Source organism: Bombus impatiens, unplaced genomic scaffold (genome assembly GCF_000188095.3).
Source record: "Bombus impatiens unplaced genomic scaffold, BIMP_2.2 scf_1445, whole genome shotgun sequence".
Classification (NCBI taxonomy): Eukaryota; Metazoa; Arthropoda; class Insecta; order Hymenoptera; family Apidae; genus Bombus; species Bombus impatiens.
In genome coordinates, this window is record NT_177864.1 from 949,777 (window position 1) to 972,608 (window position 22,832).

Here is a 22,832-nt window from a genome sequence, read left to right on the forward strand (position 1 = left end):
GCAACATGATTCGTATCATCTTTAATTCTTAAGCAAAGTGAGGTGTAAACACTTTTGCATAAGTACGTAGATGGATTTAACTAAGGCAAGATATAACTTTCCGCTGTTTTCCTTCTCTTTTTTTTTCTAACAAAATAATAATGAACAAACGAGAGAGAGAGAGAGGGAGTAAAATCATATTTTCACTCGACATCGCGTTAAGACGTTCGTCTTTCTCGTTAGAGTTATACGCAGGATGTTGAACAGAAACTTCGGACACGCATATATCCACGCACGTATTTACACTAGCTGCAAGCAGAGAAAATGAAAAAGAAATAATGAAAATGGCAGACATCAATTACTTTGGCCCAATCGACTCGGTTCGACTAGAGAGTAACGAATTGAATATAAATCGATATTTTATGCAAAACCGCGTGACATCGATATCAATGGAAATACACGAGCAACGATTGAATTAGCAAAATGTGTATCCAGTCTTCGTCCCGCTTTCGAATTCCATTGGTTCGAGAAAAGGTTTGTACTCGTACAACAGTACATGGTTCGCGTTACGATACAAAAGGTCGTAAAAAAACGTATGCGATCGTTGCATCGCATAAATATTCCATTTTAATGTAATACACGGAAAATTCATAAAATGAATTATATATGAAAATAACGTATAACATAAAGATCTACAGAATTAGCGATAAGCTTGGATTTTCTATTTAAATTATTAACTATTTAATTTATTAACGATTTAAATTACTATCTAAATAGATATACGGCCGTTAGGTAGATAGATAGATAGATCTCTAATTAGATACGTAGTGATTATAATATCAAAGTGACACAGAACCGATACAACCAGAAATTATTTAATTACGACACACAGAGTGCAACCAATTTCAATTGATCGTGCGTCGAACTTTTAAGCCACTTCTCGTAAAGATAAAATTACGCAAGAACCAGCCTCGAGTATCAATCACAGGTGAACACGGCTTATCAGCCGTGAATTATTAACTGTTGGATCTTATATGTCGGTCAGAAGGGAGCTTTATCGTGCGTTTCAACGCCCTTTACAAGAAGAACAGACGATTCCATCGTAGATTCGAAGTATATTATTAGTCATTACCTATAATCTCCAGAGTTGGTCGCTGCCATCTCGTATCGATAGTCATTTCGTACCGACTTTTGACCCGAGTCAAGGCTATAATCAAACGTAAATCGTGTCCAGCTCTTTTTACGGAACGTTTAAAGACCAAATGAGACCGCACCGATTGCCGATATTTCTCGGCATTGTATTTGTCTCTACTCTCGTCGTTTCACCATCCACGTTTGCAGTGCTAATCTTCCCGAGACCGCCATTTCCAGTCATTAAATTGTTTTCGACCTCCATCTCGCTTCGTGTCTTGACTTCTGACCCCTGACCGCACACACATACAACAGAGCTACGTAGCGCACATGTACGTTTTTACCAAACGCGTCCGCCAAAAACGAGTACAGGTCGTTTCATCGGATTCAGTCGAGAAATCAACGATTTAACGATCAATTTTTATGAAAGATGAAACGCTCAAAGCGTATGGACATATTATACAGGGTGTCTGAAGAGGTCGGGACAAAGCGTACGCTACGTATCGTTAGGGTCGAATAAAGGAAAACAAGAAGTTGATAGAAGCTCGTGTCCGAAAATGTTTAATGAAAGGTTTATGAAAGGGTTCAAAGATTTGCGGGAAAGTTGTCCTTACGACTCGCTCTTACGCAGAATCGCAGCAGACAGACACAGGTGTATTTACTGCTACCCTGTTAACTGCGGAGTTTGGTTTCGAAGATACCTTACAGGGTGCACAGGTAAAATCAAGCAACGACGAGTATACACGTCGACCGTGGTGTAAATATGCTCCTATTATAAATTTAACGAAGAAAAGGTAAAACAAAACGAGGAAGAATTACGTTTTCATTCGATAAAAAATTAACAATTCGTTGTTATTGAAAACTTAGAAATTGTCAAAAAATAATAAAGTAAAGTACACAAAAGAAGAACATGTTTTTGTACTTGATCTCGTTAATAAGTTTCGTTCCGATCTCTTCGGACACCCTGTATATGTGGATAGAAAAATTCTTCATTAAATGATAGAATTTTGAAAGAAGCGTATAAACGAATAGAATCCATATTTTGCGATAGTCGCACGTATGTAGCTAGCTTTGTATTATTTTCGCGATTATTATTATCATAGTAGCAATTTAATCATTGCTGTATAGTACTTTATAGCACTTCATAGTACTTTTTGAAATGAAAAAATGATACAGATGGGTGTATCTACTAAATATTAAAAAGATCGTTATCGCCTTGTAAAGAGTTTATAATTATCTTTTTATATGATACGATCTTAAATCTCGTGTATCACAAAAATACGAAATATCACTTAATCGTTCCTTGTGTAACGACTACTGCACAAATTCTATACGCTGACAATCTTGGACAATCCTCGAGTAAATATTGTCAGACTTTATCTTCTTAGGAAATTCAGTATCTATGTGTCTCCACATGTTCAAAAATAGATAATAAAAACCCGTGATACGATAGACGTAAAGGCAAATATCAGAACACGTGGAAAGTATCGTTGCGCGATAATTAACCAACCATTTAATAATATTACAAATCGCAAGTTGTAGCTTGTGAATTTTATATATTTATATATATATTTTATATATTTTACAAATAGAGTGATGACTTAGCTTGTAATTTTCGAAAGCAGAAACGATTAAATTAACTGTTAATTACAAGTCGTCTGGTCCCAAAAATTATGAAATTATGAAATACGAAGGTTTGTAATCTACAACGTGCAACGTTAATGTTATGAGTAAAGAATTGTGCAAGAGAAGCCTGGTAGTTTATTTCTCAAGTTATCTGTTATATGCGCAATGCGTTAATATCGTTTTGTTGCACGTTATCTGTCATTATAATCTGTGAATTTTACGTCATTCCTCTAGACAATTTCGCTGCAAGTGAACATTTTAATTTCTGATAAAAATAATCAGTTCTTCCGTCGTCATAAAAAGTACCGTATCTCTCTGTTATTTGAGAATGCTCGTAAAATAAGATTTAATAACGTCGACTCACTAGAACAATTTGTTACAACTGTGTTTATTCGTAACAAGCGGATCGCAATCCAAAATCTTATTTACGTATCTCCACGGCTGTCTATAAATTTAAACGACTATAAACTTGTGATATCGCGATAATTACATATCTCCATATCTTTCATAGAATCATTCGCTACATAAGAATAAATTAAGCGAATTAAATCGGAGACATTTTTAAAAACGATCTCGTCTCTTTCAAAATTCCCCTAAATATCATTGCCTTAAAGAAAAAAAAAACTTCTCAAAACTGAGCCAGATACGAACTGTCGCTCGGTCATTGAATTATCTAAATTCCTACATTAAAAAATGATCAATTAAATTTCATGCCCGATTTTGCAAAGCCCCAGAGCCGGCGCTGGAGCATCCACAGCCGAGATTCCTCGAAGAACGGTGGAACGTTTATTCGTTTAGATTTTCGTACAATGAACGGTCGATATCTGTCCGGTGTTCGATTTAAATTTTCAATCAGCCGATGAACATTCCACGTGCAGAAGACGAGTCCACCGTGAGTCAACTGGCCCGAGGAGCCGATAAGATTCATGCATAAAAACGGATCTGGTTTACGAGAATGCTCGTCGTCTAGAACACGATTATTAAAACGTGCCGCCAGCTCGTAGAGCCCAATAAAGGAAACGCAGTTCCCGGCCTTCTCGGAACCTTAAATTAAAACCGCTCTCGTTGTTTTGCGATCGGAAAAGGATCCCCGATCGGTGCCGAGGACTTGAGAGCGTTCCGGTGTCGTTCGCAATCGGGGGCATAAAGTGTCCGCATAAAGCAAAGTCCAGCGTAGACACCGAACCACCAGGTAAGGATACGCTCGAAAAGGTGCCCCACGTCCTCTGACCATTCGGGGAAATCCATCGTTCGAGAAAAATCGGATTTTTCGAAACGCGAACCAATGTTCTTGGCCTACGAACTAGAACGGAAATAATGAATGCGAGATAAGGTGGGAGAGGACTCGGCCAGAGAAAAATTTAATAGGAGAAAAAAAAACCATGTAACGAGTATGTGGAAGCGTGGAAAATTTTCCTAGGCCTTTATTACACTTCTTATATAACAAGGAAGATATCGAGAAATTTATTGTGAAACTATATTGAAACTATCGGTGACGTCATGTGGAAAGATTTATCGTTGTTTCATAAATTAGAAATGTTTTTATTGTATGTATCTATTATCTTATTGCGGTAGATAGAATCGTAATGGAAAGAGTACAGAGTAACGTAGAGTTATAGGAAGCACGAAGAATTGGGGCGAAATTTTATGGAACTAAGCCTATAGATCTGAAGAAAGTGGTTAGAAAAAAGATTTAACGTTGATGTAAGACGTATAGATGAGGAGTGGTGGAAGTATGCGAGATTTTCCTAGCTTTTAACTTTAGCCTTTATTTTCGGTAGATATATCTTGAGACTTATTGCGACATTATTGGAAAACAAAAGCGATTATAAAACTATCAGTGGTATATTACAAGACTTTTATCATTGTTTCGTTAACCACGGATGTTTTCGTTGCAGCAAAGATAAGAATATTATCGTAATATAAAAATATAAAGCTTGATATAAAAGTTCATGAAAGTATATATAAGAAATTGAAGAGAAATTTTTCTCTGGAGCTAAGTGCGTTAGATAAGAACAGTGATTATTCAAATTGCAAGAGTTAAAAGTGTTTCCTTTTTTTTCGCGAATTTGATAGACTTGCCAAAATTAGATTCAGATTCAATCGCTTACTCATCTTGCTATACGTAAAACAAATGTAATTAATAAAGGGTATTACTATATTAAGACAGAAGTAGAACTTCTATTATGTTAAATTTACAGACGTATTAATGGTAAACAAATATTTCTTAAAATCTCTTCGTCTCAGTGTTTCATTTTTCTTAATAAAACTTCTGTACATTTTCCATAGTTATGGAATTAATCTTGTTACGCTCCGAACGTTTGTGTAATGCCTGTTTCCATTTCCTTTAACTCTACGCGTGTTCTCATTGGAAATCAATCGTCAACCAACCGTGGTTGCTACGGGTTTGTACGACTTTAAATGGCTGATCCAACTTCTATAATGCAATTTCAATGTTGGTAGTCGACTACAGAACACTATAAATGCCTATCTCTGGCAAGTCCGCTAACTGATAACGTATCTAACGCTTTATAATCGCGTTTTCTTGAGTATTTATTATCAGTACCAATGAAAACACAAAAACATCGTCAAGGTTCGGAAACCAGAAGGCTAACGAGTTTAAATCTTCGTTAAATTGTGACAACAATGGATGATTTGTTTCAAAGCGTGTTGTAAGTATCTCTTTATAATTTTAAGAAATCTTTTAACTATAGGTAATTTCGATATTTATCAACGTTGTTGTAAATTATCAAATGTTGCATGTAACGTACCCAAAAGAATGAGGTTAGAGTTTATACTAAACTGATCATTTAATATAATTTCTATCGAAAAAGAATGTGACGAGTTTCCCCGTTAGATGATAAATTCAATAGTTCTGTATTAATTTACAAAATTCGAGTATTAGAATTTCTTTCAAAATTTGATTTCCAAGCAAGGATGAAAAACATAGTGGCCGCTCCTGCCCATAAGGAGAAAACATTATCAGGTAGACAGACGGCGTGCGGTCCTGCAGGGTTTTAATTCGAATAAATCCAAGTTGACGAGGAGGCGGCCTTTTAAAATTCCAATGATAACAGACCGGATCTTTGAAGCTCGTCAACGACGTAACATCTATCGTGCTATCTTTCTCTATTCTCTATTTTCTAACCTATTCCTCTACGCGAAACATTGATCTTACTTAAATACAACAGAATACCGAAATTTTCGCAACAACAAAAAACTGAATCATTAGTATACAAATTAATTCCTTCTCGCTCCGTTTTGGATTATTTTACACATTGTTTCAAAATAATTTTTAAATTTTCTTTAGTAAATGTCTTGATATTTTGAAGTCTTTAATGTAATTTATTATTCCTTTTTATATTTTAGGGCAGTTTATTTCAATGTAAGATTATATTTTGCCCTTGCTTTATTTTTCAATACTTAAAATTGATTAATTCAATGAATTTAATTCAAAAGTAATGAAACTAACCTAATTCGTCATAATTTAGTTATTGTTGAAACTTGAAGAGCTTAGGTCATTAGGATCATTGACACTAGCTAACATATAAATGGTCTTTGACCACATAATTGATCGGAAATTGGAAATTACATCGAAAATAATAATTCCTTCTTATCATTTTAGAAATAACCATTCATTTACGAAATATTTAACCCTTTTAAGCTAATCCATTGTCGGAGTCACATTGTATTACGAAGAATTTTATCATTTCATACTATTATAGAAAATTATTATTTATATTCTTCTTTTTAAAAACTATTGTTGTTTACACGTGTTACTTTATAACTAATAATATAAAAGTTCCAGTAAGAATTAATATCATTTGAAACTGACAGTACATACATAATATAATGTGTACAATGTTTTTATATAATCTGTAACATCTATTTAATATTAAAGGACAAATAATTTAGAAATACATTTGATATACTTTACTTTCTTTTAATATTTAAATGATCTATTGCTTGTAATATTCAATTCATAATAAAGAAATAACCTATATATTAATACAAACATTATCTAAAATTTATTATATAAATAACATCTGATTCTGCGTATTTAAAAAAGAAAGACGTTAGTACGTTAGTAATCCTAACTCACCAATACCCATGTAGTGACGAATAAACGGTGGAAGATTCCCTGTTGAAAGAAAATACACTGCTTTCTGCACAAGTAAACTTATCAAGATATTAAAATAATTCACAAATAAACAATTATTTATCCTAACCGATAAACTCCCGCTGAAACTTTATACGACATGGCGCTAATACGATGATATTTGGAACTAAAGAATATAAATCAAAATAAAGTTAGTATTTACGTCGTAGTATTATATTAACGTAAATATCCAAAATTTAAATTTCGAACTTAATATAAAAATGTTTATAATAAATTTAATTTTCTTTGATATTACGTTTTCGTAATAAAAGTAATATTCCTTGATTATGTATATTAATGATGTAATTATGTATATTTAAACTCTTAAAAAATGATTAAGGTAGACATTATCATGTTTGTTATAATTTTGTTATAATTTGTTATAATTTTCTAGAAATAAATTATTTCATTTTGATAACATTTAATAACTTTATTATAAATTCGAAAAATAGATATCAATAGAGAGTGCAGACATTACATAAAGTGCTTTATATATAGTGCTTAGAGGTCGCTAACGTACGTATAAAGAAAATGCATATAACAGGTTTCTACTTGAGCAACGTTGTTTTCTCTCTATACCTTTATATTCAATGTTCTTTCAAATTAAATTTTTCAACTAAAGAGTGTATAAGACACTTCAAACTTTGCAATTAAATATTTAAAATTGATAATTTTTCCAATGTAAATTATGTAATTACGTTTATAATATAAATCTAAATTTAACATTTGATATTACTTTTATTATTGACATTAAAATTTATTTAACGAGACAAAACTTTTCAAAAATGATGATATAAATGAGATAGTTAACATACTTTGATATATTAGTGACAAATATTGACAAATGTACGTACATAAACATATGTTTTTACGCATGCAGCTATATTAAATCCAGTCGCAATTTACACACATGTGAACCTTCATTATCTAAATCTAGTTTTACATCCTTTGCAATAAACTTAATAATTCTGCAAGAACTAACAAGAAAATATGTATGTATACATATATGTATTCGAGAGTGTAAATACTTTAAATGATAAGAATTTAAATTTCTGAATACATATTCACATTGTTTTATAGCGCCATCTATAAAGATGAACCGAATATACCGAAAGGTCATATCGTCACACGTAGAAATATTGTTCCATTCTTAATCAGAAGACTCTATAAGACTTGTGCATATGTGAATACATTATGTTAGTGTGCATTACGTACGTATGTATTTAATAAAGGCAATATTATGATGTATCTACAGTTTGGTATCAGTTGCGCGTATAAAACCATTGGAGTAATATTTACTTCAAACTTTTATAATATTTATTTAATAATGTGAAGTACTTTAATCGATGTTGAATGTTCCGTTCGCATTCATTATTTTTTCAAGAAACAGAATCTGATAAATCACTCGACTGTTTTTTTACACAACTGAAAAATGTAACGTATAACAGTTTTATTGTTTATATTTTTACTTTATTATATATAAGTTTGTCAGATAGTATTTATTTTATACCTTGCATATTTATAAAGTAACATAATATAGATTACAGTGGAAAATGCTTTTAAAGGAATTCAAATTCGTTTAAAGGTACAGATGTAGAATTTAAAAATAACACGTTACCTCGCCCATTATTCGCATGCAATTATATAAAAAGATAAATGCAATAAATTAATTAATTAAATGTTTACTTTATCATGTCAATTCATCCGTGCAATTAAAAGTCACAATATCGTATTTTCGCACGTATATAAATTATACATATTACGTTATAATAGTTGTGCAGTAGAATCATTTTTCGTAATTAACTATGACGATATTCAAATAGTTTATTTAATAATTTAGTAATAATACACATTACGTAATTTCATTGGTTCTTTGATGTATGTATAGCTAGTAAATTATAGTTAGGTAAGATAAGTATCATTAATCACAGGTACGATCATTAGAGTAGAAAAAATTTAATTCGTAATACAAGATAATTAAATATTTGCTACAATGAAATATTTAATTGACAAATTGTTTAAATATGAAAATTAATGAATGAAAAGATAAGAATTGTAATGATAATAAAAATTATACTCTCCTATTGAATTAAATATAAATATTTGTTTAAACAATACAGAAAAATATAAAGTAGTTTCTAAATATCATAAATTTTATTTACTATTTTGATAAAACTTAAAAAATATTGTATGTGATTAAGTGATAAATATATATTTAGGATTAATTTGCAGAGATTTGTATATCAAATTGCATTTTATGTAATTAACAATTTCTATTTACTTGTACAAAATTATATTGCTATGTATATAATACAATATATTAATTGCTGAGACTAAAAAAATATTAACTTTTTTATATTAATTTAAATTTTTTGTATATATTGCTTTTAATATCATGAATGTAAAGGTTGACCTCTATATAAAAATAACAAAATATTTGTATTAATCACTTTGAAAAATAATAAATTTATTTATGAAAAACAGTTTCAGTAGATGCACCAATTCCATAAGGTTTAAAAGATAGCACAAGGCTTTCTCTTATTGAGTCCTTGTACATTCAACAAAAGGATAAATATGTGAATAGAATATAATCTACTTATAAAGTACCTAACTACGTTGAACTATAAATATTAAATATACAATATATGTATTGTATATCTATATTTATATTCTCAATCTCTTGTACAGATATAGATGTACATGTAATTTTCGTTTAGGTATTTAGATGCAGAATTATCTAACATAAGACTATATAACTACTACAGATAATAAAATTAATTTTAATGTGTTATATTATCAATAATAAAATATAATTACAATATAGTTCCAATATCGAAATAATTAATTAATGCAATTAAGTTTTTTTTGATAAAAATAACAAAAGTAAATCTTGTATTCAATATATATCCATAGATCACATTTTTTATTTCTTTACTTTAAATATTTGTACACAATTACATAATTTTTATAAAATATTCTGTCTTTTTACAGAAAAATCTGCAGAAATACTCTTTAATAAAGCAATTTAAGTAAAATCATCTACATTATAAGAGGATGTACTTAAGAAATTTGTTCTATCAACTATAGCCAACAGTTATTGAAGGGATATAAATGTCTGTTTTGTCAAACTCAACAAAGCAAGTGTTACAAAGTCCATCACCTCTTTCAATGGAAAAACAAGATGTACATACAACAGTAAGTAATAAAATAATTTGTTGAATATTTATGTAAAGATTATACATACACGCATATCTTTTTATATTAAATGTAAAATAAAATACTTATCTGAATTTTTATTTGGTTTATTATATTGAAATCAGTTCAAAATTATAAAATATAAAATTTGTTGTGTATTGCATTTCAACTAAGATCCAATGAATATATTAAATTATATTCCAATTCAATTATATTTTATAAATTTGCATTTCATTGCATATCTGATTTCAGTCAGTGGAAAATCTGATATTCAGCTATATCATACACAACATTAAATTGTGTATTTCAGAAGAAACAAGAAAAAAAGGTTGGGAGCGATGATATATCAAATACACAAAGAGTATGGACAAGCTTGGTATCAGGTGCTATTGCAGGAGCATTAGCAAAAACTACAATAGCACCTCTAGATCGCACGAAAATAAACTTCCAAATCTCAAATCAACCATTCTCGGCAAAAGCGGCAGTCAGATTTTTAGTAAATACTCTTAAAACAGAAGGCTTATTAAGTTTGTGGCGTGGGAATAGTGCAACTATGGTTAGAATAGTTCCATATTCTGCTGTTCAATTCACAGCCCATGAGCAATGGAAAAGGATTCTGGGAATAAATGGGTCGGAAAGGTAAAACAGAAAAATTATAATTAAATTAAAGCAACATAAATATATGTGTAGGATATAATATAACCACATAGTGCTTAATGTCATATTTTTAAATATAATTAATTTTTTAAACTAATCTACAAATCTTTTGCAAATTTTACAACTATGCTAAATTTTATTAGTAATATATTTACAATGACATATACAAAAACTTTTTTGTTCTTTATAGAGAAAAACCTGGACTAAACTTTCTTGCTGGTTCATTAGCGGGTATAACATCACAAGGCATAACTTACCCCCTGGATTTGATGAGAGCAAGAATGGCTGTGACACAAAAGGCTGAATATAAAACATTGCGACAAATTTTTGTACGCATTTACGTGGAAGAAGGAATATTGGCCTATTACCGTGGCTTTACTGCAACGTTACTTGGTGTCATTCCTTATGCTGGTTGCAGTTTCTTCACCTATGATCTACTCAGGAACTTATTAAATGGTAAGTCAATTCTTTTACAGGCTTATTCTACGTCGTGACAGTGCTTACACGCAGAAAAAAAATCGTGATTTATACGAACGAGAGTGGCTCGTGTATGATCGTAAAGCAGGGTACCCGTGGGGCACATCGGGGCTGTTTCCCGATATTGGGACAGTACTTACTTTAATAGCGACGCTTGTCGAGACAAGTCCGATGGCCGTGTTTTTCAAGTACGTGCTTCATGTTCGATGATGGCTACATGTCGATGAACAGTGCACACGGTGGCTATTCCTGGCTTCTCGACATCACTGATTTGCGGCGCCATTGCCGGAATGGTTGCTCAGACTAGCAGCTACCCTTTGGACATCGTACGGAGAAGAATGCAGACCTCAGCAATCCATGGCCCGATGAACAGCCAGCATTATCACACAATTACCTCAACTGTCACAAAAATTTACAAGTGAGTTTAAGATTGTTGCTCTTACATAATTTTTAGTTTTGCCTAAAAATTACTAACATCAAATTGAATTCTAATATAACTTCATAAGAATTACAATTATAAGTGTGATATTCGTGTTATTTAAAATATAGAATATATGTTTACAAATGTAGTAAACTGATATCTGTATAAAGTAATAAAAATTGTTGCATAAATAAGTAAATTTGATTGCATTGTAAAAAAAATGTTTTATATATGATCTTTTATCATTTTCAGAGAAGAAGGTATAATGGCCTTCTATAAAGGATTGAGCATGAATTGGGTGAAAGGCCCAATTGCTGTAGGAATTAGTTTTGCAACACATGATTTAATCCGTGATGCGTTAAGAAAACTCATAATTTCTGAAAATACTTCATCAAAAACATAAAAAGCAACAAAAGTAGCTAATTATATATTAACATAGAGCATCTAATTAGAAAAACAAGTAAATATATTTTTATCTGCTAAACAGCTCTTTGAAATACAGAATTTGTGGTAGACTTGCGCTCAAAGTTTGTTATAATATTCTATTGTTAATAACAGTTATGTACTAATAGAGTTTGTACAGAAATCTGTCAAATATCTTGTGTACACGTATATATTTATGATCATGTAAAAGAATTGTAAAATATATCAAAGAACATATTCAAAAAACAGAAGATGCTAGTACAAATTGTTAATGTAGATATTGTTAACTGAAATGTTATAAAAACTGTTAAACTGCTAAAAATGCATGTCTCATATAGGCATATACTATAAATCACTAAAAAATGAAATTATATATTACGCAAGTATTAACATTTAGTTTATTTGCAATATGAGCAAATAGCATCAATGCAATTGCCCTAACAAGTTTGTTCTTTCACCTATAATAAAAAGAATAAACGTATCTTTTCTCAATTTCAAATAACTTCAAATAACTTTAAGAAATACAACAAACATCTACATTTTTTCGCATTAAACTACAGATATGTGTAATACGTACAATCGTTAATGTAATAGTAAATGAATGATAACTCTATTAACTAAATAGTAATACATACTAAATTTGTGTATAGTATTGCAGCATTCTATTAACATCAACTGAGTTGTGACAATAATTTCGTAAATATAATGTGCAATATATACGTATGTGTATTAATAAATAGCACAATTATTTATAAAGGAGCAAATTAATAGAAAAATTATTTGTACCTCATGTCTCTTTTATAAAATGATTTATAATTATCTTGTATGTTTATATTGCTCCAACTTATTTTAATACTATGTACATCTAACTTGAAGTGTGTGTGTATAAAACACTGTTGTTTGATTTAATCTTAGTGGCTTAATAAAATAAGTTTAAGAATTACGTTTTTCTTTAAGTAGATTTTTCATTAAATTGTTTAACATAATGCGTTAATTAATACTTTTGTAATAGATATATTGGATACTATAATATATAATATTTTATTTTTATTAAAATATATTATAATTTGAATAAAACGCTTTACTCAAACACTTAATAAGTACTATTCTAGTACTATTCTAGTACTATTAGTAATAATTATTATCAATAATAAGAAGGAAGAGAATAATATAATAGATGATGAAATGAACAATAAAATTTACAAATATTTAATATGTAAAATAGTGCTGAATAAGTCTATTATTATCTTAAATAAACAAAATAATGTTTACAAAAAAATATTTTATTAAAATTTGACTAGTCTGAACAGATATTACCTCGTTTGTAGATTTTGCTTCTAATTATCAGTCAATTGTTTAAGATATAAAAATGTAAAATAGAACACTGTTATTATATATATTACAAATGGTTATTAATTTCTGTGAAAAAGCTTTAACATCCAGTTTTTACTGCTTTAATAAAGCAGAATATAATTAAAAAATTTTTAATCTATTTTTCCTGTAAAAAACTTTGTACAATAATACAATATTATTTTGGTTTAGTTTCTTGGTCATTCACATATCTTATATAAATTTCTCTCTCATCATTTCCACCTGGTGGAATTTCAGCTTCATTCAAATATGATACTCCTATGGCAAGCACAGAACCATCATGGCTAAAACTAAGTGCAGCAACACCAGCATTATATCTGTGAAACTGACATAAACGTTTTTTGTTAAAACCATCCCAAATATTTACATAACCATCTGAACCACCAGTTGCAAATGTATTATAAGTTGAATGAAAACTAATAGCATTCACTGGATATATGTGCTCCACATTGTTTTCCTTTATCCTATGACATTTAAAAGCATATTTCTTTTTCTGTGCTTCTGGTGTTGTATCAAGGTATTCAACAGCAACACGGCCCTCTATACTACTAAGAACATATCCCTAAAAGTTATTAAGAATTAGACATATATAAAATCTAATATTAATATTAAATTAAAACAAAACAGTATTTATACAATCTTTAAATTTATCTTTTTTTAAATATCAAACCTACCTGTTCATTAGGAAAACCTTTAATACAACGTGTCTGGTACTTCAAACTGCTTTCACGTCTTTGAAACATACCAGCCATATTTCTCAGATCCCAAATACAAACTTTACGTTTAGCTGTACCTACTACAAATTTATCTCCGCATACAGACAAGGCAAGAACGACATCAGGTTGTAAATAACTACCTACACAAGTGGGTGTTCTGGGATCCCAAAGTTTCACTGCTGCATCCCACCCACCAGTTAATATTGCATTTACTGCAGCACAATATTCAATTTTCCTAATTGGTTTATCATGTGTTCCCATAACTGATTCTATAAAGGGATTTTTATTATGATTTTTCTACATTATATTGAACATGAATAAAGATAAAAATATAGAAGTGTTAATACCAGTATTACTATTAATATCATACATCTTTAATGTATTTCCTAAACCACCACTATAAGCATGAACAGCATCCTGTTAAAGAAACATTCTTTATTATGCTAGTTCTAAAAATAGAAATTTTTATAATAATTGAGAAATATTCAATGTGAAATATAATAATGCATAATATATTTAAATATATAGAATTTTCTTCTTTTATTCCTGCATACACTTTTCTTATCATATAAATACTTTCAATTTGTTGTGTATCTTTGTATTTTAAATATTATATTTTATCCAATCCACCTTTTTGCTTCAAATATACAAATATAACATATCGTTAGATATTACTATAATACTTTCCAACTTGTTTATCTTATGAATATATAAAAATTTATAAAGCACAAGGATATTTGATAAATTTGTAATTACCTGAAATGCAACATCTAAAACTGGCAAATCATGATTATATTTTAATCTCATAGTATTTGCATGAATGTCATACAGCCGCACTGTACTGTCCCAAGAGGAAACAAGAAGGAATTGTGTTGAATTAGGTCCAAATTCTACTGCTGAAATTGCATCAGTTGGCGGAGATTTTATTTTAAACTCTGTCCGAGATTCCATTCTTAAAAGAAAAAGAAATTTATGAAAAATATATATACTAAATAATGTAAACTAAACATAACCTGCAAACAATAAACCATTCAATTACATTTTAGAAAACTATTATTACTCTTAATAATCGATTTATAATATACTTATTTTCAATATCAATATAAATTTTTATATTTTTAACTATTAGTTAAACACTAGTTAAAAACTTATTTAAATGGAACCTAAATATCAGAAACGAAAATACAGATATTCACTTTCATACATAACATAAAAGAGAACACTTTAATATACGTTGCTGAACTTAATTATGAATAGAAATGTATACAAGAAAAATTCGAAAATATAATTCTATTTGATTGTGCTATTTAAGAAAGTATTATGTAAAAGCAACTATTATTCAATTTTAATTAACGACTTAAAAAATGTATATGTGTATGGAACATTCGGCAAACGTTTGAATCTCAGGAAGTACTGATAGCTCCATATTTCTCTTCGTATTATTTCCGGAACACATGGTCGTTTTCTAACCCTCTTAATGTGCGTTCGCTTCTTGTAATATTAATATAGAAATAGTGAGTGGAATATAACTTAAGAAAACCATGGTAAGTTAACGTTTTAACTGTGTTCTTAAATTAATTTTAATAATTAATATATCTTTCTCAAAATTATTTGTACTTTTTACGAAAAAATATTTTAAGTAATAATGTAATAATTATATTCAAAATATAATTGTTAATAAAACTAGAATAAATCTTCATATTATTTATATTAAAAAGTATGAATCATAAAAAAACAATAAGTTTCGATAGATATTTGATACTAATATGATAAAAAAAATTTACTTAAAAGAGTACAGAGATATAGAAACTCTTGAAGTTTCTTCAATGAATTGTGTGTTTTTAGTTTTTATATTATAAGAATATATAACATACGTGTACTATATAACATAAACTATTAAACATGTCATTTTTATAACAGATATTTGTATAAATACACATGTATAATAGATTTTTTTCACATGTGAATTCAGTTCTTTTTTAATATATTTATTATAAAATATTTAAATAATAAAATATAAAATGTTTTATTAATCTTTCACCTATAATTCTATCAATTGTGGAGTTCTGTTTTGAACAATTTATATATATATATATATATATTTTGTAATTTTAACTGTACATAAAAATTTTTTGTTTCAGTCGAAGCTTTTTGTTTTATTTGAGCATGCTGCTGGCTATGCCATTTTTTCTGTCACGGAATTTGAAGAGGTAGGAATGTTACTGCCTCAAGTTGAAGCATCTGTCACAGATTTGTCTCGTTTTCATTCAGTTGTAAAACTAGTTGCATTTTCACCTTTTAAAACTGCTTTAGCAGCTCTAGAAAATATAAATAGTGTCTCTGAAGGAATTGTTCCAGAAGATTTACAGTTATTTATAGACTCATGTCTACCAAAATCTGGAAAGAAAAACAAAATTGTGCTTGGAGTAGCGGATCCAAAACTCGGAGCTAGCATTACTGAAGCACTAGATATAAAGTGTGATCATATTGGTGCCATACCAGAAATTATTAGAGGGATAAGGTTTCATTTTCATGATTTAGTGAAAGGTTTCACTGCTAAAAGTTCTGGAATTGCACAACTTGGACTTGGTCATAGTTATTCTAGAGCTAAAGTTAAATTCAATGTCAATCGTGTGGATAATATGATTATACAAAGCATAGCTCTGTTAGACCAATTGGACAAAGATGTCAATACATTTAGTATGCGAATAAGGTAATTATTTAAAAAGAGCATAAGTCAACTTAATTTTTAAATTCGTACATATAAGGTATCCCATTATACTTTCAAAGTTTATTAATTACATATGTATTACTTACAGGGAATGGTACAGTTATCATTTTCCAGAGCTTGTAAAAATAGTTCCTGAGAATTATATGTATGCCAAAGTTGCAAAATTAATAAAAAACCGAAAAGAACTTACAAATGAAAAGTTAGAAGCTTTGGAAGAAATTGTTATGGACAGTGCCAAAGCTCAAGCAATTATTGATGCATCCAAATCATCTATGGGGATGGATATCAGTCCTGTTGATCTTCTTAATATCGAAATGTTTGCAGCACGTGTTATTGCTTTGGCTGATTACAGAAAACAATTAGCAGAATATTTAAGTTCTAAAATGGCAGGAGTTGCACCAAATTTAGCTACGTTAATAGGTGACCAAGTAGGAGCCAGATTAATAGCACATGCTGGATCTCTTACAAACTTAGCCAAATATCCTGCCTCTACTGTACAAATATTGGGGGCGGAAAAGGCCTTATTTAGGGCTTTAAAAACTAGAGGTAATACTCCAAAATATGGTCTATTATTCCATTCAACTTTTATAGGACGTGCAGGTACAAAAAATAAGGGTAGAATTTCAAGATATCTTGCAAATAAATGTTCCATAGCATCAAGAATTGATTGCTTTACTGATACACCAACTAAAGTATTTGGTGAAAAATTACGACAACAAGTAGAGGATAGATTGAAATTTTATGAAACTGGAGAAGTACCTAAGAAAAATATAGATGTAATGAAAGAAGCTTTAGAAGAAGCTGCGCAAGTGATTGCAAGTATGGAACAAGAATCGTCTAAAAAGAAAAAGAAGAAAGATAAAAAGAGAAAAAGTGAGATTTTAGAGAATGGAAAGGAAAACGGATTTGTCGAAAATGGAGTACAAGAAGAAACTGAAGAGCCAGTAAAGAAAAAGAAAAAAAAGAAATCAAAAAGTATAAATGAAAATGAATGAAAACTTATATATTACTTATATATTACTTTTATGTAATTATAATGATATAATCGTTATAAACAGATTTCCTTATTCATATCACTGTAAATTATAAGTTGAATTGAAATGTTCAGTTAAATGTTTTGTCTCTTAAAAAAACTAGCAAAAGATTTAGCAATTCATCATTTACTTCATTTTTAATTATATATTCTTATTATAAAATTACATTAAAAGAAAGAATTGACGATTAGGTTTATAATTTATAGACATATTTTCCATATATTGCATATATTGATCCCCTGATTTTCTTTAAAGATATGTATTATTTTATAAAGAAAAAAAACTGTAAAATATAATCTTTTATAACATAAATTACATATATATATATATATATATATGTAGTATATATTATGTTTCCATTATATTTTAATTTCCTGTATCTTTATTTTAGTATATATAGTATTAGGAATAGATGTATATGTATATATATACTACATTACAATATATTTAAGTTTTTCTTAAATAAAATTAAACAATAAACTAATTAAATCCTGGAAACTGATATATGTATAATTCAAGTAAAGTTCAAGGACCAATTTTTATAATTGATATAATTATATATTTTTAATGTGATGTTATATTTAATTCATTCTTTTTTTCAGTTAAGTAGAATTAATTTTTCATACATTGTAAAAACAGTATTAGTGTTTGTCTATTATGTTTGTCCAACTTATTGCTAATTCTATGTATACTGAACTATTATTTTTTATAAATTATGTCAATAGATATCTCAAATAATTCTTTAATTTACGCTTAAGAAATATATCTTAAAATCTTTTTATGTTTTCTCTTTTAAAATAAACATATAAACATAAAATAAAATTATACTTTAAAAAAATCTTTGAATTATACTATCGTAAAAAACTTATTAAGGAACGAAGATATATATCTGTGAAAGTAATTATAAAAGTGCATAATAAAAGATAATTAAATATAAAGAACTCCATATACAAAATGGTCAAAATCAAATTTTATATCAAGAATGAATAAAAATACAATTTGGAGCAAAATATTAAAGTAGGCAGGATGATAAATTGGACAGTTCAAACATAAGGAAGAGGTACATTATGTTAAAAATGAAAAAAAAATAGTTAACAATTCATATTAACACCAGCACCAATGAGCATTTAATAACGATAAAATTGTGATGTAAGTATAAATACTGGAATTAATAATTACAATTACCGCGACTACTGTAAACAATATTCAGTCAAAAATCGACAAGTGAGCTATTGGTTTTCATTCATATGTATATACCGTACGTGTATAATATAAATGACGTAATAACTGTCCTGAATTTCACCAGAGGAACAATAATTTTCAAGTCTGTAATATCTTTACATAAAATCGTAAGGCATATGTAAGTAGCCATATATTCTACACGCGCGATTAATATTGATATGTACCAGTACGTGTATGTATTGCTTAATAGTTTCAATTTAGTATTTCATATTTTAAATGTTCTTTGATATTAAATGCAACTTTATAGATATACATGTGTGTACAATATTTAACAATAAAAACTATTTTTAAGTTAATTTAAATTAGCCGATAGCTGTAATTCATTTCATAGATATACAGCAGAACATTGCTAATTTTATACAACTTTATTTGTAACAAACAATATAATGAAGTTATTAAGTTATATTCGTAAAACGTACAATGAACAATATCATCGCGCGCAAGTAGCATAAAAATATAATACATACGTAAATAGGAATTAATAACATGTATTTCAATAAAATGATATTTTTACTTCCTATTTTTCAAATTTAGATTCAATAAAATTTTATATAACGATTCCCCAATATTCTGTGTACAAATTTATAAAATTTATTTGCTAACAAAAAAAGGTTTATTTTACTTCCATGACCTTCATTTTCATCCAATTTGACTTTACAAAGGCCTCTGTAATTCTAGACTGTAATCATGCCTCTCTATATTAATATTCACATGGTTCAACTGATGGTAATGCCGTTCTTATTTATATTGACTATAATTGTTTATATTTGTACAATAATACATATATATATATATGTATATTAACACATACATATGTATGTATATTTTAATACTTTAAAAATATATTCCCATCTACGTCAAATAGTACGCTTTATATAAAATACACAAATAATGGAAAATGTAAAGGATCATTTTTCCCTTACAAGATTCAGTCTCTGATATTCGCATAGAAGCCTGTAAGTTAATTCCACATCAACTTTATGAGATGACTTGAACAAAATTTGATAACGCAATAATAAAATTCTAATACAGATGGAATACTTTCAACCACATGGAATAAGTTTTTGAGGGGCACCTGTTCTATAGATACTAATATATAGAGTAGTATATAAGCAATAGATTATCTAAATCATTCATTCCAAAACATATGTAAATATAAAATCCCACTTTGCTGCAAATTCTGAAATATTTTATGAATTTAATTTATTCAATAAATAACAGACAAATATAATATCTAATATATCGAAATATATAACTGTGAAATAAAAATTTGGCTACATCAAATATATGTGTAATATACATCACATATATATATCATAGTAAATAAAACCAACAAATACAGCATGCAAACAATTTTTCCAACATTCTCTCACGAATAAATATTTCAATATCTAAACATTCTATAACAAATTATTCTAAGATATATTTCAGTATCATGCAGCAAAGATATATCAAATCACTGATAATAAACAGCATACATAAAATTAAACGATTCTTAATAATCTATTAACTAATCCCTAATTATTAATTATCTGTTTTCCTTTATAATCCCATGAACAATAATCTTAAAAGATATGCATTTCTTCATTGTTAAGTAACAAAGAACTAAGGAAATGCTATTTAATTAATTACTTTCTTTACCTATTTTACAAAAATTGTAGAATATCATTATTCAATCACAAAGATGATTAAATTTTTTATAACTATATAATTACGTAACTACAAAGTCCTTAAATATTTTACAATGGACCATAAACATATAATATTATTGAATCATCATGCTGAGTGGAGCGCTTTTGAAACGCAAAAAATGTCCCAATGCGCTGATTTGTGCTTCTTTCAAAGACAATAAAACTTCGTATCCTGCATTACACTTTCATGTACATATCTAATTTTTGTAATACTAATATTATAATACTAATTTTATATCATTCTCTTTAGTGCAAAACTAATTATTGTAGGGAAGCACTTATTATTAGCAACGTTATTGCATCTGTTTTGTTTTTCGTAGACGAATTAGTTAGTATAGTTATAATAGAAAAGTGAAACCATTCTTACATTTTAAATCGCCAATGTAAATACAGTTTTTTAAAATTAGCACTAATTCTGTTCTCTACATTCAACCCCTGTTAAAGCATATTCTGTTCTTTAATTTAAAGAATTTAAACAGAATGCTTTATAGTTGCATTTTCTCGAGTATATATACTCTATAATTCACTTTCATGCATACGTTAATTATGATACATTATGTAAGGCATAATCTTGATTCGTTCAATTTACATTATGTATAAAAGATAAGACAAGTCTGCCTGATTTGTTCCCACACGATTTGCAAGTAACATAAATATTCATCAAAAAAGTACAACATTCGTATTATGGAATGTTACTTGGGGGAACAGATATAATCTAGAATTATTAGTTTAACAAATATATCTATAGAGCTGCTCTGAATGTTAGATTAATCACGTATTTTATGTACCACTCATCGTGATCATATGCAATTTAGTTTTCAATAAATTGTAATTTCTATTGTACTTTTAAGTAAAATAATTGTAATGAAATTCATGACAAAATATAGACAAACCATTTAACTTAAAATGTATGAAATCCAGAAATTGAAATACTTCTTTTTTTGACTGCTTGTGAACACATGATTATGCAATATATATTTCATTGACCATTTTGTTTTGACATTTACAATATGCAATTGTTTACAGTTGCACCCTGTATAATTAGACTGCTTTGCCCAGAAAATAGAAAATTTATCTCCGTTTTTATTAAATAAATAGATTGTTTACAACAAGCCTTGGTTGTTTTTAATTCCAAGTTATTTCATGTATGCCTTCTGCTTTTGCTAATATTAGTTTTTATTTATTAAAAAGGTTTCATTGAAATGCAGGAAAAAATGCTGGATTTACATGTTGTTGTTTCTGTTGTTGCGGTTGAATCATTGGTGATGTATATCCCATTGGTGTTGCTAAAATAATCATATTTACTGATAACATGTTTATTTTTATGAATCTTTCTCAAAATATATTTTACTATACACTATAAATTGTCATATACCAAAATTTTAGAGATTAATAGAGAGGTTCAGCTGTTTCATATATATATACAACACTTCATTTATATATATTTATAATATTTATAGTTATGAAAATGTTTTATAATAACACTGAAAGAGACAATATAATAGATACTATCACTGTATATTTGATGAAAGGTATCGATACTAATACTATATATATATGATACTGTTCTAATCATAAAGTCAATTAAAAAAATAAGTTTTACATATAAGTTACTTACTCATAAGTTTGGTTTGATGTTGTGGACTATTGCTTGCTAATTGATTCATTGTTGGTGCTGGTCCTGTTTGTTTAACTTTACTTCCCATTATATTATCAAGATCTATATTTAATCCTGAACCAGCCCATGTAGAACCAACTTGTATGGAGGCATTATTTGATGTTTGATTTTTGGAATTAGTAGATGTAGGAGTAAGAAGATTTGTAACTGGCGATAATCCAATAGTTCCTGAATATAACAATTGTTTTAGTTTTAGTAATATGTCTACTTAATATTTTATTTTATTATCACATTTACATATAATTAACTTATTAAATAATAAAATAGATTAAAATCGTTAGAAGTTAGTAATAGATAAAAA

General features: G+C 28.4%; 3 protein-coding genes across 5 annotated transcripts; 2 read left to right on the forward strand and 1 right to left on the reverse strand.

Moving 5' to 3' along the window:
• Nucleotides 1–5,146: 5,146 nt before the first annotated feature.
• Nucleotides 5,147–13,008, forward strand: LOC100746711 (mitochondrial coenzyme A transporter SLC25A42). 3 transcript variants are annotated; one of them, XM_012392526.3, is made up of 6 exons: nt 5,147–5,408; nt 9,887–10,090; nt 10,401–10,729; nt 10,938–11,203; nt 11,456–11,642; nt 11,898–13,008. In XM_012392526.3, the coding sequence occupies exons 2-6, from the start codon at nt 10,007–10,009 to the stop codon at nt 12,046–12,048; spliced, it is 1,017 nt and encodes a 338-aa protein (XP_012247949.1). In that variant the 5' UTR covers nt 5,147–5,408; nt 9,887–10,006; the 3' UTR covers nt 12,049–13,008. The 3 variants fall into 3 exon arrangements, with proteins under 3 accessions (XP_012247949.1, XP_012247950.1, XP_012247948.1); XM_012392527.3 differs by lacking the exon at nt 5,147–5,408 and adding an exon at nt 7,976–8,106; XM_012392525.3 differs by lacking the exon at nt 5,147–5,408 and adding an exon at nt 7,994–8,329.
• A 322-nt stretch (nt 13,009–13,330) lies between these two features.
• Nucleotides 13,331–15,513, reverse strand: LOC100746906 (mitotic checkpoint protein BUB3). Its single transcript, XM_003493956.4, has 5 exons — nt 15,195–15,513; nt 14,912–15,107; nt 14,503–14,572; nt 14,114–14,424; nt 13,331–14,001 (listed from the first exon to the last, which is right to left on the reverse strand). Exons 2-5 carry the CDS (start codon nt 15,104–15,106, stop codon nt 13,597–13,599), a joined length of 981 nt encoding a protein of 326 aa, XP_003494004.1. The 5' UTR covers nt 15,107; nt 15,195–15,513; the 3' UTR covers nt 13,331–13,596.
• Nucleotides 15,514–15,565: 52 nt separating this feature from the next.
• LOC100747028 (nucleolar protein 56) lies at nt 15,566–18,110 on the forward strand. The gene is made up of 3 exons (XM_003493957.4): nt 15,566–15,699; nt 16,297–16,868; nt 16,975–18,110. Exons 1-3 carry the CDS (start codon nt 15,697–15,699, stop codon nt 17,879–17,881), a joined length of 1,482 nt encoding a protein of 493 aa, XP_003494005.1. The 5' UTR covers nt 15,566–15,696; the 3' UTR covers nt 17,882–18,110.
• The last annotated feature ends 4,722 nt before the right edge of the window (nt 18,111–22,832 follow it).

Bases quoted from the DNA above. Each gene is read 5' to 3' on its own strand.
- LOC100746711 (XM_012392526.3), top strand. From the start codon at position 10,007: ATGTCTGTTTTGTCAAACTCAACAAAGCAAGTGTTACAAAGTCCATCA. The intron at 10,730-10,937 runs GTAAAACAGAAA...TGTTCTTTATAG, and splicing joins GGAATAAATGGGTCGGAAAG to AGAAAAACCTGGACTAAACT. The intron at 11,204-11,455 runs GTAAGTCAATTC...GTCGATGAACAG, and splicing joins ACTCAGGAACTTATTAAATG to TGCACACGGTGGCTATTCCT.
- LOC100746906 (XM_003493956.4), bottom strand. From the start codon at position 15,106: ATGGAATCTCGGACAGAGTTTAAAATAAAATCTCCGCCAACTGATGCA. The intron at 14,573-14,911 runs GTAATTACAAAT...TTTCTTTAACAG, and splicing joins TTTTAGATGTTGCATTTCAG to GATGCTGTTCATGCTTATAG. The intron at 14,425-14,502 runs GTATTAACACTT...ATCCCTTTATAG, and splicing joins TGATATTAATAGTAATACTG to AATCAGTTATGGGAACACAT.
- LOC100747028 (XM_003493957.4), top strand. The intron at 16,869-16,974 runs GTAATTATTTAA...TATTACTTACAG, and splicing joins ACATTTAGTATGCGAATAAG to GGAATGGTACAGTTATCATT.